Below are 27,322 nucleotides of genomic sequence, written 5' to 3'. Positions count from 1 at the left end.
GAGTTTACGTGACTTGCGAAGATTGCAAAGCTAGTCATTGGTAGAGCCAGGATTCAAACACAGGTCCAGCACCTCCAGAGGCTAGAGTCTGTACTGGACATCAGAGCATCATCTTCCCAGTCCATTTTTAATGTCCAAGGGCAGCTGCTCACCAGGTAGGAACACACGGCCTTGCAAGGACCATCTTCAATGTTGCGAGCTGGTGGCAAGAGCCAAAGTCTTAAGGGTTGGCAGTCTAGGGAGATTTCCCTGGTTGCAAAGGAGGTGATAGTTGGGTGCTTATCAGGAACTTTCTAGAATCTCCACAGCAAAGAATAAGAGAAATATACAGTATGTCTCTCTGCAGTCATTACAGGGTCTTGTTTTTATTCAACACACAGCACTTTTTCTGAGGCTCCCATTTCCAAATACACAACCACAGAAAGACCTCTCAGCCTTTTCCCCTCTCTGTTAGGTCCAGCTCTCTTAGTCAGTGACTACTTTTGATCTTTGAAGCACTCAGTCTCTTGGGGGTCAATGGGACTATCTGGCATGGTGTGTGACTTCTACAGGCAGTTACAGCTCGCCAGAAGGGTCGGGTTGGGCCCCCATGAATGCTGATTACATGGCCCTCTTCCAGTTCTCATTAAGCTTGATGGCTTTAGTAAAAAAAAAAAAAAAAAAAAAAAAATTCACATCACACATGCTCATACCAGACTGCCATTAGTCGAACTGGGAAGAACCTTTCGCCAAGAGAAGCAATTTCCTCATTCTGTAATTAAAGCAATTTGGGGCTGAATGTATTTATGGGCAGACTCGCTGAAGTGAGACAGAAGCGTGTGACAGTGTGCATGTGTCAGAAGGAGACCAGGTGGCCCCGGGCACGGCATCCCGGGTATCTCTCCATCATAAATGCACCGATCAGGTCAGAGCCGGGTCTTCATGCCGTGTCAGGGGCAGCATCAGGAGGTGAGAAATGGAGGCGCAGAGAAAGTAAGCAATTTGCCCAAAGCTGCAAAGCGAGCCGGTGGGTGGCCACCCTGGCCAAGGCCCTGTCCTCCACCCCCTGCTCCCTCGCGTCTCCCAGGGTAGGCCGTGGGGCTGCATTCATGGGCTCGCTCTCTCCTCTGGGCATTTGGGGGTTTCTTACTGTCATCAGAGTTTCTCTGTTAATGATTTCAGTTTTTCTTTGTTTTTTACGGTTTACAAAGCTTTCCCAAGTAGCGTTCCACCCTTTGGCATGCACGCCTCCTACCAGCCTCCTGATCGGGTCATTAGGTCCCACTGACTTTGCAGAAGTCTGCTGAGAGCTACCGGCCCCAGGCTCAGACCACCTGCCCCTGTGCACCCCCAGCCTTTCCTTCCCCCAGGCTCCCAGCTCCTTCATCTTCTTCATTAATAGGAGGCCAGAATTCTCTGGAACCAAGACTTATCTATTCCAAGCTCTGCCCAGGGCTCAAGATCAATGTTCACTTGGTCCATCGATTTGCATCTGCCTTATTCTTAATGCAAACGAAACCTGCGAGTTCAGGATAAGTTAAGGTGACAAAAACCGTGGTCCCTTCTTGGTCTCCTCAGGCTGGGACATTCGTCACCAGGACTCCCCTGTCCCCCCAACAGTTGACTCCCATCGGTGTGAAAGGCTGAAGGACGCCCACAGCTCGTCCCTGCGGAGAGTGAAAGCCCAGAGCCTTCTCCTTCAGCACCTTGTGTCTCCTCCCTCCTTCTTAAAAAGTAACTTTCAAGGATCAAAACAGTCACGGGCCTCTCAGGGCTCACCCTGTATTTTTTTTTTTTTTTTACTGCTCCGCCCCCCACCATGGTATTCCTCTTTGATCCACCAAGAGAACCAATGATGAAGGAAATACCACAAATGACAGCATCTTTAGCTTAAGACTCCAGGTTAAAAGAGCTTCTAGACTGAAGGAAGCAGGAAAATCAGCAACCTCTCTTCTTCCCTCAGAAGTCTGGTGTGGGGCGAGAAAGGGTTAAGAGCTTGTTTATCTGCCATCAGACAAGCTTCAGAACAGCTCCAGCCTGGGTCTGTACTGTGGAGACCACAAGGGGAGTCTGTAATCATGACGGATGATGAGTTTTCCTCCTGGAGCCAACAAAAAAACATAATTAGCTGAGTCTTCGTTTATTATCTCCCTCGTTTGTGTGTTCAATTAGTGCAACTGAACGTAGATACTATTGCGAGAAAGCTTTGCTGGGATGATAGGGTGCCCTGCAAACTCTCCGCAATGACGAGTAGAATATTAATTGACAGGAACTTGGTTAGCCTCTGCCCTGAGTCTCCAGCGAGGATGTGGGGCTGGTGTGGACACCAGCGTGTCCTTGTTGCTGTGGGTGAAGGCATCACCAGCAGGGACGCTTGGTCTGTCAAAACAACAGAACGAAGCCCGAGGTCCTCAAATTTTGGTCAGGAACGATCTATTATTTCCTCTAAACTTGGGAAGTTCTAAAATTGGGGAGGAAAACCGTGGGGAGCCCAGAAGACCAAATCCTTGTGAGAAAAGAGAACATGCATTTATGGAATACCGAGTGGTGATAATCATGCTTATAATGGCTAATACTGTGTGTGGTAAGCATTGTGACTGTAAGTGGATTCTAAACCCTGAATTGAAGGCTTATAATTACTTACTGGTTCTGCAGGTATTATGAAGTACCCAGTAGAGGTGTGTAAGCCTGAGCTTAGTGCTTGGAAGCAAGAGGAGCACATTATAAACGTGACTGAAATGGGAATCCAACCCTCAAGAAATTCAGGGTGTTCATTGTAGGAAACCAGCTGTGTCAGTAACTCTATAGCTAGGGAGAGAATAAGAAGTGGCCTTCAGGGGACCAAGTGAGGGGCAGTGGAAGGTTGTAGCAGAGAGAAGTTCTTTCCAGTTGGAGTGTTGGGGGGTGAGGGAGAAGTCAGTGAGAAAGTAGCTCAGGGGCCATCTGAGTCTTGAAGGCCAGTGAAGATGTGGCTGGGAGGACATGTGGGGAAGGACACAGTAGGCCAAGAGAGTGGCAGTCCTAAGAAGGAAGGGCATCTAGGATATAGGAGTTGGGTTATAACGAGCATATGGTTACGAACAGGCCACTCAACAGGCCACGATTTTCTTGTAGCCCTGTGAGTAGTGAAACTGCTCTCTACTTTCAGCAGTTCCTAAGACATGAGTTGACTTAACCCTTTGTATACGAGTAGCTCTGGCTCTGTGTCTCCTTAGAGCTCGCAGTGATGCTATTGGCCAGGACTGTGGTCTCATCTGAAGGCTCGGCACGGGGGCGGGGGGGAGCAGCGGCCAAGCTCACTCGCGTAGCTGTTGGCAGGGTGCAGTTCCTGGTGGGCTGCTGGGATGAGGGCCCCGCTCCTTGCTGGCTGGCTGGCAGGTGGAGGGCCCCTCACAGGTCCTTGTCAGACTTCTCTAGCACAACTCCTGTCATGGTCCTCGGAGCAGGTGAAAGAGAGAGAGAACAAACACCTAAGACAACACAGAAGCCACGGGCTCCATTGGAAGTGAGAGCTTGTCATTTCTCCCATATTCTGTTCATTAGAAGCGAGAAAGTAAGTCCAGTCTGACTCATAGGAATGGGTTCACATGGGAGCTTGAATCCCAGGAGCAGAAATGAGAGGGGCTGTCTTCGGGGTTGCCCACCACATTGTGGGGGAAGGGAAGGAGTGACAGGATCTGAGGTCAGAGAGGGCCCGGGGGCCTTTGTAAAGACTTCAGGTTTTACTTGCATAATTGCTGAGCTGCGAAATGACTGATCCACAAGGAATTTTTTGTTGTCAAAGATGATAATAGGAAAAGATTGGGAGTAGACCCTAGGTGCCCATCGTGGGTTCTGGTTACGTGATCAGTGGCACATCTGTACAAGGAGCACACCATGCAGCTACTTGTGAAAAGAGAGTTGGGGCGCCTGGGTGGCTCAGTCGGTTATGCGTCTGCCTTTGGTTCAGGTCATGACCTGGGGGCCCTGGGATCGAGTCCCACATCGGGCTCCCTGCTCAGCTGGGAGCCTGCTTCTCCCTCTCCCCTGGCCCAGCTCATGCTGGCTCTCGAGACTTCTCTCTTTCAAATAAAAATCTTAAAAAAAAAAGAAAAAGAAAGAATTAAAGAAGAGTTCGTATTGATTCCAGGTCTGAGTCTGAAGTATTTTCTGCCAGAAGGTAAACTAGTAGTCCTTGAGACAAACAGAATCATAGGGGTGTGTTGAAAGGTTACAGGAGCTGAGCCAGCCGGGAGAAGCACCCTGTGGCCAAGAGTTGGAAGAACATAGGTAACAAATTAAATAGTAAGAGTATTGGATTATAGCTCGGATAGTAAAATAAATATTCATGAGTCTGTCTGATGTCAGTAAGTAACCAAATAAATAAATGGGAGGAAGGGGCAGCTCTTCCTTCCTGCTAAATTCCATCCAGGTAAGGGATGTAGAAGGCACGAGGGAGCTTGAGAAACCCCATTAGAGCAGCAGAGTCGTAACAATGGCTGCAGGCAAGATCCCGATGAATGCTAACATCAGTGGGGGAAAGTCTGAAGTCGGAGACGAAACAGGATAGGTCCGTAGTTTCAAAGATCTCCTCCAAGACTGTATTAACTCCAGAAGGAAAAATCACTTGATAAGGAACAGTCTGGGCGGATGCCACCTTCCGTGAACCAGACGACCGTGGCTATCAACACTGGTCAGTGTCACACAGCAGCCGTCCTCCAGTAGGACACACGGAGAAGACACAGCCCCTCTGTGACAGTCTTCCCAAGAACACATCTTCTCTTTGATCATGAAACTCCGTCAGGGGAGCCCACATGGAGGGAGGGACATTCTCCAGAATAACCTCTCCGTCTCCTCCAAAGGGTCAAGGTCAGGAAAGACCCAAGAAGCTGTCACAGCACAGAAGAAGCCAGTGCTCTAGAGTGGGGGGTAGGACAGAAGGAGGACATCGGTGGAGAGCTGGAAAAGTCTGAAAAAAATCTTAGAATTTGGTGAATATAATTAAACCAAAGTCACCTCTTCGTTTTCACCATCATTCTGTGGTTAGGTAACGTGTTAACATTGGGGAAAGCTGGATGGAGGGGTGTATGGAAAGTCTCTGTTCTCTTCTTGCAACTCTCCTGTAAATCCAGATCTACCTCAAAATAAGTTTGTTTGTTTTTTTTTTTTAAAGGAGAGCCTGGCCTATACTAAGTGCTGGATAGGTATTTATTAAAAAGGCAAAATGGTACTTGGTTTAAAAAAAAAATTAGTGTATTGATGTGTGTCATTAGGTGAAAAAAAATTTTGAGTAAAAATAATAGATATATAAAATGTGTACTAAAAGTAATAGGTGTTTGCTAATATATGCCCGGACTCGTGCTCGCTTCGGCAGCACATATACTAATATATGCCCGGACTAGTTCTGGAAGACCATGTGAAATACAATGGTACCCGTGTCTGCCTCTTGGGGAGGGGACTATGGTGGCTGGGGGACAGGGAGGGGAAACAGCTTTACTTCTTTCTCTGCAGATCCTTACCTTTTGAGTTTTGAACCAGGCATCTATTGCTGACTCAGAAAATAAATTAAAAAAAAAAAATCTAAGCCGCCGTGAAAGCTCTCAAGTTCCCTGTGGGCTCCCTGTCCATTCTCCAGTAATTCCAAGCCCCATCGCAGTGACCTGGAATGTCCCAGCGCCCTTGCTGCCCCCCAGTGGATGGTCAGTAAATGGTTAACAGATATGCACGTTGCTCTGCTGTTGGCCTGGCATGGGACTGATCACATCCATCGTTGTCATCTTGTTTCTCTCCCTGAGGAGGCCAGCTTGGGCCCTCCGTCAGTGACAGGAGGCTTTGATTTCTTCACTTGCTGGTTTTAACACAGCCCCATTAGTGTTTAAAAAATGCTTGCCTGAGCTCTCTGGCCTGTCTTCGGTGTCTGGAGAGCTTTTGACAGGGACACATGGGTTTGAAAACGGCCCTGGGGATACGTGGTGATTGTCTCCTCTTTAAAGAATCAAGCAGGTAACGGAATCCTCCACTGCCTCCAGCCCCGTAGTTAGTCCCCTCTTCTGGAACAGCCAGGTTCGGTGACCCGGCGCCCAGGGGGCCCTCTGGCGTTAGAACGGATCTTCCAGCACCTTGTCTTGGAGAACAGTGAAACCTGCGCCAGCCCTTCTCTCAGGAAGTGGGGAAGCAGGAAGCCTCCCAGTGCCTCTCTGCAGACCTGGTTGCTGAGTCAGACGGGACTGGGCAGCCACACAGGGAGGTAGTGGCCGCAGAGAGCAAGCAGATTTTTAACCATTGGGGCATTTCGTATCCTAGCTTGACGCCAAGTCTGTCACATCCTCTGGGGAGTCTCTGTCACCAGCTTCTACAGGCAACCTAAAGCCAGAGCCAGGGGAGGCGTGGGGCGGGGGGGGGGTGGGAGGGTTGGGCTCCATTTCTTCCCTGATGTCCCCACTTCTCCATCTCCTTTCTGTGCGGTTCTGTGAGCTGTTCACGACTGCTGCGTTTGGGATAGTGGAGTGACTTCCCAGAGACCGTGCCCTGGATGAAGGCAGCTGGTGTCCCTCTCAGCTCATCGCTCATTACCTGTTGAGCTGCTCAAGCGATCAGAATCAGACCCGTGTGCGCCAGGCCGTCCGTGTTTGGGGCTTTGTGCGCCCGCCCTAGAGCCTGTTGTCAGAAGTACGCAGCTCAGCCCCAGTAGCGTAAACGCAGATGGAAACTATACGTAAAAAACCTTATTTCTAGAAATAGGCATCAGGCCAGGCTTCCCTGATCCCCGGGCTAGAGCATACGGTGCCAGAAGGCAAATGGCTCTGGTCAGGGTGTCCAAGCATGAAGGGCCAGATCCGAGAGGCCTCTGGAGGCCGCTGTTAGGAAGTTGGATTTCAAGGACAAAGCAACCATCTTATTTACTTCCTAAAAAGCGGTCTGCGTGCCTCGTGGAAACCGGAGAGGAACAAGACTGGACAGTGGGAAGCCAGCTCGGAAGATCACATAGGAATCCATGAAACAGATCGTGGTGACGTGTCCCAGAATCGGGGAGCGCTGTTGGCAAGACCTGCCCCGGACACGAGTTGGTCATGAATGGAAAAGGAAAAGCAGGACCCGGCTGGGACGTCCGACTCCTAGGGTGGCCGGATGCCCCTGGAGGGTCATAGCAGATGTTGATGCTGTTTGTTTTCTCAGCTCTCACTAATGAGACTTTATTTGCCTCCACGCTGCCATGCCTGAGGTTGATTTTCCCTCCCCTTGGTTTTTAAGGTGAGCCTCTCCCTGCAATGCTGTTTGTGTACGATTATGCGGGTCTCACAAACTCATCAAATCATCACCCCCCGACCCCCGCATCCCACTTGAGTTAGCAGGAGTCCCCTGGGGCCGGGCTGCTGACGCTGCAGACCCCACAGACCAGTGCCTTGCAGCCCGCCATATTACCAGACCAGAAACCAACTGACCGTCGAGTTCAAAGAATGTCTGCTAAGCATTTAACTTTGCCGCCGCCACCAAACACTCCGGATTGAGATACAGTAAACCAGAGAAAGAGATTCTGCGCGGCCATTCCAATTCAGCAGATTCCAGGAGGCCAGGGCATCCTTCGGAAGCAGGCACGCACGTGCAGGAGTGACCTCTGTTCTCACCTGGGGGAGCCTGGGTTGCCCGAAGCCACTTTGTGCACCGGAGGGAGAGTGCCCCGGAGGCGTCCCCTTTGATGGTTGGAATGATTAGAAGATGGATCCCAGTCCTTGAGCTTGTCACCAAGTCCCACACCCCCGGCTGGCTCCCACCAGCTTTTGCTTTCTGTGGTCTGCTGTAGAAGCACCAAAGAACGAGATTACTGTCCGCCCCTCCCCTTGGCTTCCACTGTGCTCCTCTGTTGACATTTTTTAAAGCCATGACACAATTGAACAGAGTTCTAAAAAGGCCACCCAGGCCCTCGGTCCAATTACTCTCATCACTGCGTTTTGGTAGTCATCTGAGTTCCTAATAAAAAATGCCCTTTTCTACCTTAAGCAGCCAATTAAGTTCCTAAGTCCCCAGCGAGTTCTGTAACTGCCCTGTGCCTGTTCCTTAGCAAAGGCCCTATGCCAGCTCGATCCCCAGGTTATCGTTGGCACCCTCCCTCGTCAGAGGCCAAGATCAAGCTCCGGGGGTGGGCAGAGGTCCTCAGCAGGCCCCAGAGAGCTCCAGGATCACAGGCGGTTCCTGCCAAGCTAGGACGCCCTCCTTGCCAGGAGCAGCTTGTAAATTAGGGGCCCCTGGCAACAGCTGGCTATCTCAGCAGCACGTGCTGAAAATGCAGGGCCTTTCAAGGATGCTTCCCTGCCGCCTATGCCCAAGAGTAGGCGTAAATGAGAGGCTGGGGGTGGGGGGCAAAACCCCTTTGGTTGCTTAGAAAAAGGAATTCCCAGGAAGATGTCTCCTTCCTTCTGTCTTCAGTTTGACAGTTCTCTCCCCTCTCTTTCTTCTCCCCTTCCTCTCATTTTGCACCTAATCTCCTGGTGCTTGTCTCCTGGCCCTGGGGGGTCCTGGAGTCCTGGCTCCCTCCTGGCAGGTGGGTCCCTGATTTTCCTCAGGCGGCGGGGGGGGGGGGGGGGGGGGTCCATCTGATGCGGGGCAGGCCGGCAGCATGGATTTTCCCCTCCCCCTTCTTCCAGTTAATTTTAGAAACTTGAGTTGCCATGGTAATGGTTCAGTGGGGTTTTCGTGGTTCTCTTTGGATTCAGGCATTTCCTGGTCTGCCCTTTAAACTTTTTCAGTCCGCAGCTGATTAGGACACAGGATGTGCTTGGAATAGGGACCCATAAAGGTGCTGCAGCCCCCGTGGGATTTTTTTTTTTTTTTTTTACAAGAAAGTGTGGATGCTTTTGGTTTACAAAGGGGATGCTTTTGGTCTACAATAGCCAAAAGAGATCCTGAAAGCTTCCCAGCTGGAGAGAATGGGCTACAGGCAATAGAGGTCATCTGAGAACTGGAGAGAAGTGGGTCCCAGTGCCTTTCTCTGCAGTGAGCTCCTCCTGGTTAGGCCTCTGCTGTTTTGGTTCTAGAATCCCCAGCACTGAGCACAGGGCCAGACTGTCCTCCTCGTTCTTCCCTTCCATCCTCGGAGAGAGCGTGGAATTTTAACCACTAGCCCACTGGGGAGTGTCAGTTCCCTTCCATCCTTGGAAAGCCACAGGCTCTGTGTGCCTAAAATCCTGCTGTCCTTCCTGCCTCCCTGGGCAGTGTTCCCTCTTCTTCGCCAGCCCGCACTCACGAGGCCCTTTCTAACCATGTGAGGGGACCAGACCACGCAGGCGATAGGAGTCCCAGAAGCGAGCTCCCCGTCGGTGCACTTGGTTCCGATGTCACACAATAGCCTTTAACGTTCCCATCGGCTCTGCGGTGGGCACAGGTTTTTAACCCCAGTTTAACAGAAGACGCTTACAAAGATGCAGTAAGCATCTCTCCGCCAGTCGGTCAGACTCCCAGACACAGACTAACCACCCTGCGCACTGCCCCTGTTTAGCTGGGTCCCCCGTCCCCATTCATGCACCACCTTCCCTCCCTCTGTGAGCACACAGGTGCGCAGGGCAGTGCATGGGTGGACTGCCCTGCCCCCGTCAGGACTCTGCCTGTGCTCAGCCCCACAGAACAGGGCAGGGGGTGTTTACTGCCCCTACTGTACAGACGAGGAGACCCAGCATTAAGACCGGCCCGAGGTGTCGTGGAGACTCGAGCAGGAGTGGGATTAGGGCCAGACTCAGGGACGTGGGTTGGATCATCAGTGAAAGGCAGCATACACGATGGCCAGACTGCGTGTGAACGCACATGTGTGACCCACGACCTCCAGCAGCGAGCCCAGGACGCCAGTCCAGTTGCCACAGTGACCAGCCGGGAAGCCAAACGATGACCTTGCAACAGTGGGCCCAGAGCATCCAAGACCTGATTAATAAACTGACAGCTTCCCTCACTTGTGCCCCCCTTCCAACTCGGGGCCAAGCAGAGAAAGCCAGCTACATTGCCAATCACGGGGTGTCCTACTTCTCGTGCGTGTGCCTGCAGCCCCCACTCGGGGCACCCCTGAGGCCTTCCCTCGACCACGCTGAAGGTTTCCCGCTCCTGGGCCTGCCTCCGAGGCTCCGCCCGAATGCTGCGGCTGGTGGCTGCCCCCCTTGCTAAGGCGAGCTCTGAAGAAATAGGCCTTGCTTTTCGCCTTTGGTTGGTTTTCCTTTATTGGCGCATAGGAGGAAGCGGCCGTGAGGGGAGGTGCTTCCCCGAGTGGGGTCGCAGGCACAGCCGTTGCGTGTGCTCGGCCCTGGGCCGGTGGGGGCCGTGGTGGGGCCCGTCCTCTCGGGCGCCCTCACCTGCTGCGTGATGTCAGACGTGGCAGATGGCGAGACATCATGAGCGGTCTAGCAGAGGGGAGGACGGCCTGTCAGTCCCACAGAGGGGACACAGAAGCCTTCATGAAAGCTGTAGCATTTGAGGGCACACTGGGAGGGTGGCCGAATGTGCCAGCCGCGGTGGGGAGGGGGTGGAGTCGCAGCAGAGCAGCGGGGAGCCCCACCCCGGGTGCTCTCCGTGGGCCCCCTCCAGCCCCTCTCCCTGCACCGCTGTCCGCCTCCCCGGCTGCCTCTGTGGGGCCTTCCTCCTGGCTGGCGTCTGGCAGTGGTGACCAGCGGGAGGCACCAGCAGCAGGTAGGGGGGTGGGAAGAGAAAAGGTCAGCGTATTTGTTCCTCTGCTCCGTGTCCGTGAGGCCGCACGCTGCTGGGGGCCACAGTCCTCGGCCAGACGCTCCCAGGTGTCCCCTGGTTCTAGGAGCCACGAGTTTGCCCACTCAGGCCTGAGTCTGGGAACGGCTTTCCCAGCCCCCTCATGAAACTTGCGTTCCCCCCGTGAAACCAGGAGGCCGCGGGGCGCACTTTGACAGGTGGTGGGCACCAGGCAGGAAGGCTGTGGGTGGACCCGAAGACCTGAGCACCTGTTCCAGGCCGGGCTAGCCAGGGCCTGGGAGGGCAGGTCGGGGTGGAAGCCGTAAGAGGAGAGAGGAGGAGGGAGGAACCAAGCGGGAATTGCTGAGTGTCCCGGTGAGGAGCTGGGACCTTGTCCTCGGGAAGTAGAAGGTTTGGACAGGGCTGGGAGCCAGGTCGAGTCTGCAGGTCTCCACAGGCTTGGCCTGGCCTGACTGGCTCTGGGTGCCATCTTGGGCGCTCCAGGAGAGGAGCACGGTGTGTGCTGGTTCCACACTCCCAGCCCCATGAGGTTCTGGGTCTCTCATGACTCTGGGAAGGGATTACATTGCCCCCATCTGATTTATGACAGGGAAGGTTCTGGAAGGATGGGACTGTGTTTTTATACACTGAATACTTGCACAATTGTCTACAGTCCACAACTCTCTACAATCCTGAGGTAGCAGAGCTTATACTTTGTGAATCTCTGGGTGTTGGTCAGACAGACCAGGGCTCAAGTCTCATCTCTGTCACTTCCCAGCTGCATGACCCAGGACTCAGGACCCGACTTCTCTGAGACTGACTTTTCTCACCTGTGGGGCTAAGCTCATAGCCATGAAGCACTTGGCATGGGGGGTGGGGAGTTGCACATAGAAGACAAAGGTGCTTCTGGCGGGAGGACAGCAGGCTGAGAGCAGACTCTGAGAGCCACCAGAGTTGGTGACACTCTGTTCACTTCCACCAGCACAGTTGTACAGAGCATCACCTGGTGCCCTGGGGACATGGTGATGAGCAGAATACAATTCTGCCACCCAGAGTCACATTCCAGTAGGAAAGAGATGATTGCATATAAATACAGTGGACATGACAGGTGGTGACAGGTGCTGTGAAGGAAGAGAAGGTCAGGGAAGGGGATGGACAGAGAGGCATGGTGGTGACTCAGGATGCCTTCCTGCTAACACTGAGCTAGGAGCAGGGACTTGGGTGGGATAGAGTGTGAGTGATGCAGATACCCAGGGAGCACCATCTAGAGCAGAGAACATAGCAAGGGCAAAGGCCCTGGGGCAGGCATGTGCTTGGTATATTTTGAAACCAGAGGAGGCCAGTGAGTCTGTGGCAGAAGAAGCCAGGGAGGGACAGAAGAGGAGACCATGGCAGAGATTTGGGCTTTATATGGAGTATGTGGGAAGCTGCTGGGAGGTTCTGAGTAGGGGAATGACATGAACAAAGGCATTTAGGTGTCAGAGGACCCACTGTGCAGCCAAAGGAAGGCCAGAGGGCAAGTAGAGGTGGGGCAGAAGCCACCACAGCGGGGACAGGGTGGCCGTGGTGGAGGGTGTGAGACCAGGACCGGCTGGCTGGGGGATGGTGTGTGGGGTGCTCATTGGGATCAGCTATGTCTTGCGCTCCAGCGCTTCCAGCACTGGGAGCACTGGGACAGGAGCACCAGACCCCAGGGTGTGCAAAACAGTTAGCCCTTCTCTCTGGGGTGTGGGGGCCCAAGTTGTATCGCTAAGACATTCTGAAATCTCCAGAAGGCGCGAATTCATTCGTGTCAGTAGAGCTCCTTCTCGGGAGCCCCTCTTGTAATGCTCTCTTCAGCCATTTCCCCTAAATTATTCAGAAAGTTCCTGCGTTCAGAGGCTCCAAGGGCGCCCACTCAGCAGTTCCCTGGGTAATCAGGTTTCCAGGGCAGGCGTCGCACGAGTGAGCTGATTCTGCAGCATCCCTGATGACTCACAGACCCAGGGCAGTCTTGGGCTTCAGGCACATCTGAGTAGAATCGGCTCCTGCCGACTCCGTGGTGTCAGGGGGCCTGTCATACAGCAGCTGCTAGGCGGCCGGTCAAGGCTCCTGGTGCTGCCTCCCTGGGCGGGGGCTGCTCTGCATGGACAGGGGAGGGGGCTGAGGCGTTTGCTTCCCAGCGTCCACCTCCTAAGTGGGCAGCTGCAGTCACAGAGCTTCCTCCTGACAATAGGCCCAGGGATGCCCCTATATGTGTTGTAAAAAGACAACTTCTAGGAGGTTGCAAAAGTGCTTTTTTAGAACATGATGGGGGTCCTGTTCATCTCACATAGGACCGAGGTTGGTGAAATAGCCACATCCTCTCATGAAGCCTCACAATGAACATGCGCTTGGTAAAGGCTCTGAGAAGTCCTGTACGGTAGCTGTGAATCATAACTAGGGTTCGTGGGGGCACCTGGTGGCTTGGTCAGTTTTCCCTCTAGGAAGCTATAACAGTAGCTGTGAACAGTAACCGTGGCATTGGGCCACGTGGGCACGTTACTTCATCTCCCCGGGTTCCCATTTCCCCCTCTGTAAAATGGTCTGCCTCAGACAATGCCGTATTTGTGTCCTAGGTAATCCGTAACAAACTATCGCAAACTGGATGGCTTAAAACAACAGAAACATATTCTCTCGCTGCTCTGGAGGCCAGAAGCCCCAGATCAAAGCACTGGCAGGGTTGGCTCTTTGTGGAGGCTCTGAGGGGAATCCGTCCTTGCCTCTCTCCTTGGCTTGGGCTGCACGACTTCAGTCCCTGCCTCCACCTCACACGGCCCTCTCCCTCGTCTGTCTGGTATCTTTTCCTTTTCTCTCTCTTACAAGATCCTCATCCCTGGATGGAGAGCCCACACTCATCGGGGATGACCTCATCTTGAGAGCTTTACCATAATTTGGTCTGTAGAGACCCTTACTCTAAGTAGATCACAGTCTGAGATTCCAAGTGGACCTGTGTTTGGAGGGGGAGGACCTCAGTCAGCTCCTGACGGATGGGGGAAGGATTAGAAGAGTGAATACACATCACAGAGGTTACTGCCAGCAGGGTGATCATTGCTATGATCATTGCTATGATGCTATCATTATTATTACTATTTTCGAGTCCATAGCAAATATGGATGGTGGTGATGGTGGTGGTTAGTATTGTGTTATCACTTAATTCAAATTAGGAGTGGGTTATAGGTCCCAAGGCAGATAGTGTTTCTCTCTCCAGCCCTGCACTTCTTTCCCCAGACCTCCTCAGGGTTGGTGCTGGGAAGCCAAGGCAGAGTCTGAATGCCTGGCCGACAAGGGCCATGTGAGCCACCGAGGGTCCTTGGTTCAAAGAATTTTACAAGAATCACACAGTGACAGGGACTGATGGGAGTGTTGCCAAAGGATTGGAGGACAAGTGGCTGAAGATGGAAAGACCCACAAGGCAGTTTCTCTTCCTAGCCTGGGCACGGATGAGGCCATGCAGTTGGAGCCCAGAATCAGAGACGGGAGAAACACCACACAGCAGAAACGGATCACACATGGTGGCTCATGTGGACAGAGAAGATGAGAGAGTTCAAGACAGCCCAGATGTTCATCGTGGAAGAACAGAGGGCCAAGGACATGACCAGCATCTGGGAGTCTGTCCTAAGAAATGACACCGGTGACCACAGGTCACTAACTTACTCAAAATGTGTTGAGCACCAACTATAAATGGGGGAGAAAGCAAGCCCATCTCCACTCCCGTGAGTCTCACGGTCTGTGTGGTCTGCCTGCGTGGTGGTGTCGCGTTGTTGATCATAGGACCAAAAGGAAAAAAAGAAAAAAAAAGGGAGGCGACCTAAATGTACATGACCGGGGTGTTGGTTGTTAAGTTGTGATGCGTTTCTAGGGTGGGATCCCACAGAGCTGCTCTTTAACAAAGGGGTGGGTGAGTGAGTGAGGAAATTTGTCCATATGCAGAAATATTTATATGCAGGAACAAAAGTATTTGTGTGTGTGGACATGTGTGGAGAAGAATTTTGAAGGGTATCCCCGTAAATCAAGAAACTACAGCCAGTGAGCCAAGCTGCTGCCTATTTTTGTAAATAGCATTTGATTGGGACACCACTGTCCTCATTCACGGGTGTACTCATGGGTGTACTGACTTTGTACAACAACAGAGAAGTTGGATAGTTGGGAGGGAAACTGTGTGCTTCACAAAGCACGAAATATTGATTGTCGAGCCCTTGACAGAAAAAGGTTGCCAAACCCTGGTCTGCATCAGACTCTTAACTCTTTTGTTTTAGTAGCTCTGGGGGAGGGAAAGCCATGAACATTTCTATTTTGATTTTAACTTTAATGGATTTTTTTTATCCCCTCCCCATGGGTTTTTATAACCAGAAATAAAGTTCAGTTTGGAAGGGAAACCATATAGGACTCACAGTACCTGATTCTGAGACTTGCTGTAAAGCTCTAGTTACCAACACACTTATTGGCGTGAAGATTGGTAGATGGTTCGATCAAACAGAGAATCTAGAAACAAACCTAGACTTGTATGGTCGCTTGATTTTCAACAGAGGTGACAAGGTAATTCAATAGGAAAAGATGAGTTTTTGACTAATGGTGCTGGAACAATTGATTACCCAAAGGGCGGTGGGGGGAAAGAACATTGAACTGTACTTTGTACCATAAACAGAAATTAACTTGCAGTGGATCGGAGAAGTAAATGCAGGAGCTAAAGCTATGAAACGTCTTCTAGGCAAAGATTTCCTGGACAGAGTACAAAATACGGGAAGCATAAAGAGAAATCATTAATACAATAGACTTCATAGAAAATGTTTAAGCACTTCTCTTCAAAAAGGCACTGTAAGGTAAAAGAAGAGACAAGCCACCAACCGGGGAGAAAATATTTGCAAGACCCGGTTCTGGAAAAGGGCTTGTATCCTGGAACATACAAAGGATCCTCAGTACTCACTAAGGAATCCAGTGACCACATTTTAAAATGGACAAGAGATTTCAAGAGATACTTCAGCAGAGAAGATCTGCAGGTGGCAAATGAGCACGGGAACAGAGGCACGACATCATTTGTCGCTGGGAAATGCAACTTGGCACCTCGGGAGCCTTCACCGCTCACCTGCTGGCGTGGCTAGCTGCACTGAGTGCTGGCGAGGGTGCAGAGTGTCTGGGGGGTGGCGGAATGCTGCGGCCGGTGTGAAGAAACAGGGTGAGAGTTTCTTATAAAGTTAAACATACGCTTCCCGTAGGGCCCAGCAGCCTTCCCCCTAAGGGGTAAACCCAAGAAATCAGAAACTATATGTCCGTGCAATAACGTGCATTCCAGAAACTGCAGACAGCCCAGCTACCTCCCTCAACACAGATTGTGATCCCTGCATCCAACGGAATGGGACGGCTCGTCCTGAAGGAGGAAAAGACCGATGCTCAGAAACACGGACTCTCAGGAGCACGAGATGCCAAATGGAGGAAGACAGACGCAACAGGCTGCGAACTCTATGACTCTGGTGACAAGTTTTGCTGGGAAAAGTGAGTCCATTTGGGCAGAAAACAGATGCATGTTTTCCAGGGGCTGTGCCCAGATTGCAAAGGAGCAGGAGAGAGCTTCTGAGGAGGCATGCAAAGGTCCCGGGTCTCTTTTGTGGTCATGGTTAAGCAACTCTTAATGTCCTGTGAAACGCCTCTCCCGACACATTTGAAAAGGGGACAGCGGATCGTATGCAAATATAGATACCTCCGTCAACCTGACTTTTTAAGATATGTAATCTGGAGAAAAATAGACTTTAAAAAAAATTTTTTTAAAGGCATATAGAGTTGATCTTTCAAAAGAATGATGAGCTAGTGTGAACAGGGTAGTGAACATTCTAGAACGGGACTCCAGAGGTCAGGCGGGAGGCGTTGATGCCATACTCGGGGAGTGGTGAGTTCATGGGGGTTCTTGAGTGAGTGACCGTAAGGCATGAACCCCAAGGGGTTCTCACGTTACAGGGAGAGAAGGAAGGAAAGCAAACAGATGTGCCATCAGCCTAGGAAGTACCAAAGGTTATGGACTGTCGGCGTGGTTTTAGAAGGGACAACGTAGTACAAAGAGTAGAAAGGGGTAAACAGATCGCCCTTCGCCTCTCTCCTCCACCCTGGGACCTGCCAGCATTACCAGTTCCGTGCGTCCGCCTAGAAACATCCCACACATTCTCTGTTGAACTTCACCTTCTTTTCGTGGATCAAGATACTGTTCAGATTGTTCCACATCAGGATACGTAGCGCTGCCCTGATTTTTTAAATAGGTGTGGAGTCGTATGGAGGCACCAAGATTAATTTAGCCCGGCTGCCGTTTGGGAGACGTTCAGGTCATTTCTGATCCGGGTGCTGTTACAAAGGATGCTTCAGTTGATACGCATATTAAAAAGTTATTTCTGGCATGTGAGCCCGTCTAGTAAATAGACTCCTGAGAGCAGAACGGCTGGACCAAAGGACGTGTACATTTTTATGTCATTGTGTATGGTGAACCCTGTCACCACCCTGGGGGCTACCTGTTCCCCCTCCCACCAGCCGCGTGTGAATAATTAACACCAGTTTTCCCAAGACCTGGCCAGCAAAATGGGATATCCAGCTCTGCCTTTACCAGTGTGATAGGTGAGAAATGGTACCTTCTAGGAAGTTCGATTTGCTTCTGGAGGAAGGAATGTTTTAGAAAGCAGAGGGACACCACGTCTCAAGCATCCCGTTCCCCCTCGCCTCCGTCGGGCCACGCAGCTCTGTGTGAATTAGGAAAGGGCACACCTCCTCAGGACACCTGACTGCCACTGGCCAGAAAGCTGTTGTGATAATGTAGAAATCTGTGATGATTCGGAGGCGAACAGCCCCGGAGCTGGGGACAATACAGCCGGCCCTCCCAGGGGCAGCTGCGGGAGCTCCTGGCAGCTTCGAGAGCACGGTGGTCTCTGGGGGGTTAACAGATTGCCCACGATTGCTGCAGTCCTAGCGGCAGCTATAGGAACGAAAGTCAAGCTGCCTGACCGTGGAGCACGAGGGCATACGCTTGAGGGACAGCCAGAATAAATGGAAACTTCATTATCCATGGATTATGCACTTAGAACTCAGGTCCCAGGCAACTCTGATATTAGTAATTTGGCCAGCGGGCTCATTAAGCTCTTAAGAAAAGTGAATCTAGTTAATGAATTAATACAAGATGACATTTTACACACAGAGCAGAAGCGAGACCAGGCACCACTGAGTTATATAACGTCATAATTTCTCGAGTGAATGTGATTGCCGCTTCTCGCCTGCCAAAGTGGGCCGATCTGGAGAGAGCCTGCTTTCGGAGACATAAATGAGACTGTTAAGATTTGCCATCATTTCATATTCCGTTCATTTTATTTTTATTTTTTAAAAATATTTTTTATTTATTTGACAGACAGAGATAACAAGTAGGCAGAGAGGCAAGCAGAGAGAGAGGGGGAAGCAGGCTCCCTGCTGAGCAGAGAGCCCAATGCGGGGCTCGATCCCAGGACCCTGAGACCATGACCCGAGCCGAAGGCAGAGGCTTAACCCACTGAGCCTCCCAGGCGCCCCTATTCCATTCATTTTAAAACTCTCCCTCTTGTATTCTTAAAACTTCAAGTGGTTACATGGAAGCCAGTGTTTTAAAATCTCTGGACCTGTTTGTTTCCCACCGGCTTTTGTTTTTTGGGAGACACGGCTCTCTGGAAAGGAACTCCCTCGGTCCTTCCCCTCTCCTCCGTTCTGCCCCCTGCGCAGGGGACTGTCCCTGCCTCTGCCTCTGGGAAGCTGGTGGGGGTAATTGAAAGAATGTGAACTCTCAGAATTAGCGTGAGCCAGTTTGGGAAGGTGAAAATTCTGCAGATGGATGGTGGTGAGGGTCACCCAGCAACGTGAACGTACTTCGTGCCACCAAACCCTTAGTGAACCAAACCCTTAAAAACGGTGAGAATGGTAAATTTTATAAGTATGTGTATATTTTCCCACAATAAAAAAAGCAGAAAGAACTAGCATTCACTGAGGGCAAATCCTTGCTGGGTACTTTATACATATATCGTATTTTAGTCTCCCAAGGATCCAAGGACTTGACTATGGTTTACCCATTGCCGCCGCCGCCATTTTAAACATGGAGGTGCCCGACGCTCCTAAGAGCACAGTAACTGGCTTGAGCAACAACAGCCAGAAGTGACTGCCCCAGGATTCGACCCCTCAGCTCTGTGCTGGAGATCACAAAATAAAGAGGGTATTTTTCTTTCAAGCCTGAGCTCTGAAACGTAACATACACATGTGAGCTCCCACCCACTTTTTAGTTAGCTACGCTGAAAGCAGACAGAACTCCACCAGCAGCCCCCCGAGGGCCGCAGCTCATGGTCTCGGGGGAGGAACCCCAAACTGCCTCCCTCCCTCCACTGTCTGCAGCACGCTCTGCATTCTGTTGAGCATCTTACTGTACAGTTAATCCTTGGAACAGTGGCCTATGGGAGCACTGAAGCTTTCCCCTCCTGTCTCAGTGTGGCTAGAAAGAATGAACACAGAGCCTGGAGCTTGAGGGGGGAAGATCTTCGTTTGTCGCAGATGAGAACTGTTTTGGGAATCAAGAGGTGTTTTATCCGGGAAGGAGAGGAGATAACATGTTTCCCATGTGGGGGTTTGATTTGGTTTGGTTTTCTGATGGAACCTATCTGGGTTCCAGGCCTGAGTTCTCTGCTTGCATCTTACGTGAACTTAGGTTAATTCACCTGAGTCTGTTTGCTACCTGGAACATAGAAATAATAATAATAATAATAGCAGCACCTACCTGCATTTTCCCCACTGAGTTGAAGGCATGACTCGAGGGCCTGCTCTGTGCCAGGCACCATCCTGCAGACTGACTAGGGTTACCATGATGAACAGAACAGACGCACGTCGAGTCACAAGGCATTAGTAAAGCTTAGTCCAGCTCCAGGACACAGGGCCAGAGCACGCGGCGGTCACTCCTCCTGCTGCTACAGTTTTGGCTCCTGCAGATCCACGAAAACCTCAGCGCTGCCGAGAAGGAACAGGCCCAGGAGGTGGCCACCAGATGTGCTCATTTGGGGGCTGTATTTCGATCATTCTTCCCGCTGGGCTGCAGCGGTGGGTGGTTGTGGTTCTTCAGCAGAGGAGGGGTCCCTAGCTCTCTCCGAGGGAGGAGGGGCCACGCTGGTTTCCTGGGCCGGTCTGGACTGTGTCTTGGTTGCCAGGCATGTCCTGCTGACTGGAAAGCCCCTCCCTCACCTGGATATTTGAAGCATGGCTTATTACTACACTTGGAGAGGAGGGTGTTGGCAACTGGCGGGGGGGGGGGTGGTGAGGAGGGGAGGGGGGCTGTGTCGCAGATATGTCCCAGACTTTCGCCTGAGGGCCTCTGAGGAAATGCTTGCAGATTGCCCAATGGGTCTGGTCAGGGGGTGCAGGACACAGTGTGAGGGGCAAGGCTCTGATGTCAGACCACTGTTTACCTCCTAACCCTGTGACCGTCGTCAGGGGACCTGGCCCCTCTGAGATGTACTTGGCTCCTCTTAAAAAGGAGGCAGTTACGGCACCTGGTGCATGGGATTGGTGCGAGGCGAGTAGAGGGAGTAAAGCGTGTGTCCGCCTGTCTGGGCCACGTACCTGCGTAGCGCAGGGTCAGCTGTTGTTGGAAGTGGTGGGTCATGATTCCCTCATTGCATGCTCACGACAGCCCAGCAAGAATGAGGAAATGACAGGACAGAGAGCCTGCCACATTACAAGGGGCACATAGTACGTTCCAGAGGGTGCAGAGGCTGGGATTTGAACCCAGTCTGGCTCCAGAGTCCCCGATGTTTGCCTGTCCTCTGCTGGCTTCTCTATCTTGAGAGCTTGGCATAGGGCCGGGCATAAAGGAAGCACTCGGAACCCCGGACATGCCGACCAGCCCTCTTCCCTTACATTATAGTATGCATTTCTGGTGAATTTTCGGTGCATTTCCAGCCCTAGGCAACCACGGGTCCCTTTCCCTCCCGTCTCTGTAACTTTGCCTCTCCTGAAGGTTGCACGTCATGGAATCAGACAGCGTGTGGCCTTTTGAGCCTGGCTTATCTCGCTCAGCACAAGGTGTTTGAGCTTTATCTGTGTTGTAACACGTATCTGTACTGTTTATGGCCAAACCATACTCTGTCGTGTGCCTGTTCCACATATTGTTAGCTGGTCACCAGCCACTGGACACCAGCTTCCTGCTTCCCGGCGGTTGTGAACTGTGTCGCCACCAACACTCGCTCGCACTTCTGGGACTGAGTGTGAAGCAGGAGGGCGAGCCCTAGCAGTAAGCTCTCTCCTTTTCTCCACCCCCACCCCCCAACCACCTGGGGTCTCTCAGAGCCAGGCAGCGGGCAGGTGTTCGTGACGTCGGAGAACCAGCTCGTGTACTACCCCAGCATCACCTACGCCATCATCGGCAGCTCCGTCATCTTCGTGCTGGTGGTGGCGCTGCTGGCCCTGGTCCTGCACCACCAGCGGAAGCGGAACAACCTCATGACGCTGCCCGTGCACCGGCTGCAGCACCCCGTGCTTCTCTCCCGCCTGGTGGTCCTGGATCACCCGCACCACTGCAACGTCACCTACAACGTCAACAACGGCATCCAGTATGTGGCCAGCCAGGCTGAGCAGAATGCATCAGAAGTGGGCTCCCCGCCCTCCTACTCAGAGGCCCTCCTGGACCAAAGGTGCGTGCTGGGTGGAAGAAGTGGTGGGGAGGAGCGGGAGGTCATCGATGGGGAAAGCGGGTTCTCGGGGTTTCCCAGGAGCCGACACCCCGCTGCTGATGGTGGTAGCAGGGGCAGGCATGTACTGGGTCCTGGCAGTACAGTTCACATGTGTCCTCTCTTTTTTTTTTTTTTTTTTGAGATTTCATTTATTTATTTGAGAGAGTGAAAGAGAGAGAACACAAGCAGGGGGAGCAGCAGAGGGAGAGGGAGAAGCAGGCTCCCTGCCAAGTAAGGAGCCTGATGCGGGGCTCGATCCCAGGACCCCGGGATCATGACCTGAGCCGAAGGCAGATGCTGAACCCACTGAGTCACGGAGGTGCCCCACATCATCTCATTTAATCCTCTCTGCAGATCACGGAGGCGAGGGCCTCAGTTTTGCAGATGAGGAAATGGACTCTGGGATTTTAAGTGATTTGTCCAAGGACGTAGAGCTAGGATCCTGGTCACCTCAGAGCCCTGTTCCTCCTTGGTAATGCCACGCTGACACATGTTCAGGCCGCTGACTAGCTCCGGGGCCGCACCTGCTAATGCAGAACAGTGGCCAGGCCATATTACAGGGTTGGTTCATACTGTGAATGAATGAATGAATGAATGAATGAATGAAGGAGTTCCTTGCTTGGCTTCATTTATCAAACAAAGGAGGTAGCATAGAGCACTCTCAAACTTTGTAAAACAGTAGGATCCTCATTTCAAATGGGGCTGTACCAGAAAGGGCAAGGGAGAAAGTCAAAAGGCAGAATTCTATAGTTGAAGCAGCTGGTGGACCTGAATCCCGCTGGCTCAGCCTCCTCCTCCCTTCCTTGGTGACCTCCAGAGGATCCTAGAGAGCCCATGTTGGAAGTTCACTTGGGTTCTAGCTCCCCGGCACTCTCCTCCTCTGAGCCCAGGACTCACCGGATGTGGCGAGAGGCGTTTTGCTGGTCATGTTCCCAGGCTGACTGGGCTCCTCTTGGACCCTGTCCAGCAGCAGCTCTTGTGTCCTTTACTCTTCGTTTTTCCTCCTCATCCAAGGTAAAGGTAGCATTAGGGGGCAGGGCTTACGGACATCTTCGCAAATAAGGGTGAGAGCCCAGGACCGCACTCGGCACTCAGCCTCTTCATTTGGACCAGCCAGTGTAGAGTCGAGTTAAAATTGCCAAATGTGAAGCTGTAACACCTGGATTTCGATCCCAGAGCTGCTGCTTGCTAGTTATTTGTGGCCCTGTGCAAGTCATTTCATGCCCCCTTGCCTCGGTTTACTCCCCAGTACAATGGGCGTGAAAGTAATGCCTACTTTTTAGTGTTCTCATCAGCCTTAAGTGAGGGAGTGAACGTAGAGCAGGTGGCATGACACCCGGCTCACAGGAAGCCTGCAGGAACCCTGCAGGGAGAGTGGCAGAATAAACCATCTTTTCTGTGGAGTTACTGCATGGCAAGCCAGTGTCCTTACTGTCTCCTCTGACAGAGGAGACGCAGTCACTGGGAAGATCCCCGCTCACCCGGGTCCACATAGCCAGGAAAGTTGGCTTTCAGTAAGACGCGCAGATGCTGTGGACCGTCAGGTTCAACACGAACCGCCGGCCAGCTGCTCGGCCCCAGGGCCCCCGGCTGGCGCTGGGCATCCTCCCCGCCGGGCCAACCCAGGGGACATGGTTTGGGCACTGCCCATTCGGCGCGCGCCAGCTGCAGCACACCCACCTCTTCCCGTTCCCTTGGTCTTGTTGCAGGGGTCTCTGGTCCTCGGATAGCTGTCTTCCTTGGGGGACACCTGCAGCTGGGTGGAGGGGGTTGCCTGCCTGACCTTGGCTCCTAACACATTGTCTATCTTCCCTCTGCTCTCCCCTGCCTCTCCCACCCCATCCTGCTTTGTCCCTCGCAGACCCGCATGGTACGACCTTCCTCCGCCGCCCTACTCGTCCGACACCGAGTCTCTGAACCAAGCCGACCTGCCCCCTTACCGCTCGCGCTCCGGGAGCGCCGACAGCGCCGGCTCTCAGGCGGCCAGCAGCCTGCTGAGCACCGAAGACAGCGGCCAGGGCCCGGGCCAGGCTGGCTCCCCTCCTCCGGAGAGTGTCACGGGGCCCAGGGACTCCGTGCCCAGCCAGGACACCACAGAAGTCTAAATCTGGCGCTTCCAAAGTCCGTATGGGTTCATCTGCTCTGACTTGTTACCATCCTGACAACGTCCTCTCGTGGGAAGCTCCTCAGGGTGCCTCAAGGAGGGATTTGGGGTGTCAGCTGTCTCTCCATTCCCCCTCCCACCCGCCCCAGATTTCAGGGATGTTCTTGCAAGGGAGACCCAACATTTTTCTGGGCTCTCAGGTGACCTGATGTATTGTGTGTCTTGCCCGGGAGGTCACTTGGCCTTCAGGGCCTGGGATCATGACCTCACTTGTCCTGTCCTTCTTCTGTGACTGGTGGCCTCTTGCTGAATAGGCAGCCTAAGTTTGTAGGCAGCAGGCTAAGGCAGTATCTAAGGAGTCCTCGAGAACACAGCGTTTCTGGGTCACGTGGGATGTCCAGAAGGGCAGGAGACACTGGACCAGGTCCTCCGTGGGCTGCTATTTTACAGCTCCATTGGAGGTGGGGGTTGGGTGATCCTCCCCGGAGGCCGGCATGGATGGCCACCCCGGAAAGAATCCAGGAGAGCATCAAATCCTGCTCGCACTCTCATGCACGCCGTTCTTAGTTCAGCGGAGCAGCGGCCAGAAAGAGGAGACGTTGGCCAAGAGGTACACCATTTAGCCATCAGCAGGGCCCTATGGGTTCTCTGAATGACTCTGAAACCATCTACTCTGAAGAGACCCGGGCTTTAAAAACTGGCCTGAGAACCCTCGTTTTGAGGGTTTTCTCTGGCATCGTCTGCCCTCAGCCTCGCCCCAGAATAGGCAGGGAGACCCTGCCATGTGTTCATCCGAGTTCTCAGCTCCTAAATTGCAGGCTCATGAGAGCCTGGGCCTGCTTTGGTCCACAGTCCTTCCCTGGCTGCTGGACTGTCACCCCTCCAGCTGTGACCTGCCCGGAGCCAAGGAAGGAGGACCCAGACTTGTATTGGCCAAAAATCTGACCTGGTCCTCTGTCCCTGGAAACCACACGCAGCCTGTCTTGCCCATTCACACAGTTTTCCACACCAGCTTCCCAGGTTATCTTAACCCCAGAAGTCGTTCTACCTGTGCATTTGGACTTGAGGATACTGGTTCCTGACACTCATGAGAACCATATTCAGTACCTCCCACCAGAGCTCCTGGCTCCGTGTGCTGCACACACTTCCTTCCCGAGGCCCAGCAACCAGCACCCTGATGTAGCATTAGGGTTAGGGTTAGAGTCGGGCTCAGGCTTCTTCTGACCTGCCGTAGTTTCTCCTTTAAAAGACGTGGACAGTAGACAATTTGGAGTCAAGATTTGCCATTCGGACTTTTTTTTTTTTAATCTCTTAGAAATGCATTTGAAACAGTGTGTTTGTTTTTTCCCTTCTAGTTAAGGGATTATTTATATGTGTATAGGAAAGCTGTCTTTGTTTGTTTGTTTTTCCTTGAGTGAGGTCCAAAGAAAGATGCGAAAGGAGATCACACTTTTGTCACGCTGAGCCTTGATACCAAGTCACTCCAGACTGACCTGGGTGCCAGGCGCTTGTGCATTGTCGCACTTTGAGTTGTTATTTATCGAGTTCTTGAAGGATGCAGAAGGAGGGATGCGTTTCTCCCTCGGTTCACAGTCTCTGTGTTTATGCTCGCTTTCCTTGTTCTCTGTGCCCAGCCAGAGAAATAGGGCTCACTCCCTGGAGAAATAGTGGGTGGAAATCAGTGGCAAGAAACCACACTGACTGATAGGGAACAAAACTGGAAACCCTCCAGGTGGCTGTCACCCATTCAGGACTTCCTTCCACAGCAGAAAAAGTGTTCAGTGACCTCGTTGATGCAAATTTCAATGAAGCCTGCCCAAGTGGGAGAAGGATGTGGCATTTAATGATCCTATTCTTGGGACTGTTTTTTGTTTTTTTGTTTTTTTTTTTAACCAGATCCAAACTGTGTTCTAGGAAGGCTAGCCACTTGGCGATTTCTTTTTGTCTTTTTTAAGTTAAAGAAAAGAAGCCTAGTTGCTTGCGTCTTTCATTTTTTTAAATAACACTTGAGTTATTTTCTGTGTAATCCAATAAAGAAAGAACTTTTGATGGGAGCCGGAGTGTGCTAGGAACTCTGGCTGAGCATTTCATCTCCTCTGAGTCAGAATGGCTTGCTTTCTTCTCCCTTTGATGGGCCCATGCTTCTTTCTGGTATTTTGGAAGTTGTTTAGAAGAAGGGATTCTAATTTTAATTAATTGTGCAGTGAATCTCACTCGCTTTTCTGTTTCCAGGCATCTTAGGAAAAACAAATGGTCTTCGTAGATAAGAAAGCCTATTAATGTGTGTGTGTGTGTTTTTAAATAAACACAGGGACATTTTTATTATAGATGTGATTTTTTTAATGAATCTTTTTAAAAATATATAAATAGGACACCAAAGCTGCAGGGGTTTTTCCTGGTTTTTCCGCCCTGCTCAAGATGGCAAGTAAGTGGCCAGCAATATTTTTTAACTCATTCCATCCAGGCTGTTTTTTTTAAAATACATTGCCTAAGTCTACAGCAGCCAGAAAACCATTTCTCCTCTTTTTTCTCAGAGGAGACCAGCAAGCTCTTTTTTATTTTCTCGTTCAAATTCACATCCCTGTAACCTATAACTTATCTCCTGACTCAACACCCCCCTCCAAAATTGGCTTTAAAAAGAAAAAAAGCAACAAAGTGGTTGATGAATAGCGTGCGATGTTCAAAGTTGATGTAAACTGGAAAGTTTGTTGTGTGGTTCCTTTTCGTGTTTTGGTTAGGTTTTGGTTTGGGTTGTTTTTGTTTTGTTTTGTTTTTAATTTTTATACTTTCAAATAAACTGGCAGTTTCATTCTTTCTATTGGTCTGAATGGTTCTTAACCCACGTTTCCCCTCTGTGGCAAACCGAAGAGGGAACGGTCAATCCCGTGGCTTCTGCAGTGAACTTAAACCATCACAAAATGAGAAAAACGAAGACTGTGGTGATGGGACCTCAAAATGTGATGGGTGTTTAAGAATGCCATGGCTCATGGGGTCGGAATACAGAAGTGAAGTCTTGGACACCAGTTAGCATCATGGCACCCAGACTGTCCGTTCAGAAGATGGACGCTAATTGCCGTCACCAGGCTGCCATTTGAGGGAAAAGGACAAGTGACCGTGACCGCTGAAACAGATTCTGACCACATATTCCGGGGCACACTGCAGCTCTTGCCTATGTAGAGGTGGTCATGAGTTTTGAACCCCAGTGGCTCAGACTGGCCCCAGGGATGGTAACATCTTTGTGCTTTTCTGAGTCTCATTTTGGAACTATATGTTAATGATGCTGCATGGATAGTTTCCACAGAAAGTCAGGATGCCCAAGAGATCACCCATGAACAGGAGAAATAACCCTGGCCTTGGCCAAGATTGAAATCCACACGGATTTCTGAACATAGAATGTACGGAACCGAGGCTTAGATCACGTATTCGTCCCCATGTGTCTCAAAGAGAAGACTGGGCTATCAGACCGTGGTATCCCAGCTTTATAGCAGGCCACGTCCTGCCCCAAGTGGTCTAGAGGAAACCTTTCCAAGCAGTATGCTCCAAAGGCTTGTCAAGACATTAACCCCTTCATCTCTCCGAGCACCATTATTTACTGGGTGCCAAGATGAGGAGATGGTTGAGGAGCACTTATCTAGAGCAGGAATCAATAAATGTTTCATGTAAAGGGTCGATACTAAATATTTTTGGCTCTGCAGCTATATCGTGGCAATGACAGAAACAGTCATAGATGATAAAAAATGGGTGTGGGTGTTTCCAATAAAACTATTTATGCAAATAGGCAGCTGGCTGGATTTTAGCCCATGGGCTGGGGTTCCCTAGCCCTTGATATAAAAGAGCATTCCTACATTGTGTTCAT

The 27,322-nt window shown here is 51.5% G+C and overlaps 1 protein-coding gene across 1 annotated transcript in view; it reads left to right on the top strand.

Moving 5' to 3' along the window:
- The window catches only part of LDLRAD3 (low density lipoprotein receptor class A domain containing 3), a 221,558-nt gene extending 195,276 nt beyond the window's left edge, over window positions 1–26,282 (top strand). Inside the window, exons 5-6 of the mRNA XM_080817066.1 lie at window positions 20,978–21,323; window positions 23,224–26,282. Coding sequence (XP_080673192.1) covers window positions 20,978–21,323; window positions 23,224–23,467 — 590 coding nt within the window. The 3' untranslated portion in view covers window positions 23,468–26,282. The remainder of the gene's footprint in view (window positions 1–20,977; window positions 21,324–23,223) is intronic.
- The last annotated feature ends 1,040 nt before the right edge of the window (window positions 26,283–27,322 follow it).

The sequence above is a fragment of the Martes martes genome (genome assembly GCF_963455335.1).
Source record: "Martes martes genome assembly, chromosome: 10".
Classification (NCBI taxonomy): Eukaryota; Metazoa; Chordata; class Mammalia; order Carnivora; family Mustelidae; genus Martes; species Martes martes.
The sequence above is the reverse complement of the archived record's forward strand: the minus strand, read 5'-3'. Positions and strand labels throughout refer to the sequence as shown.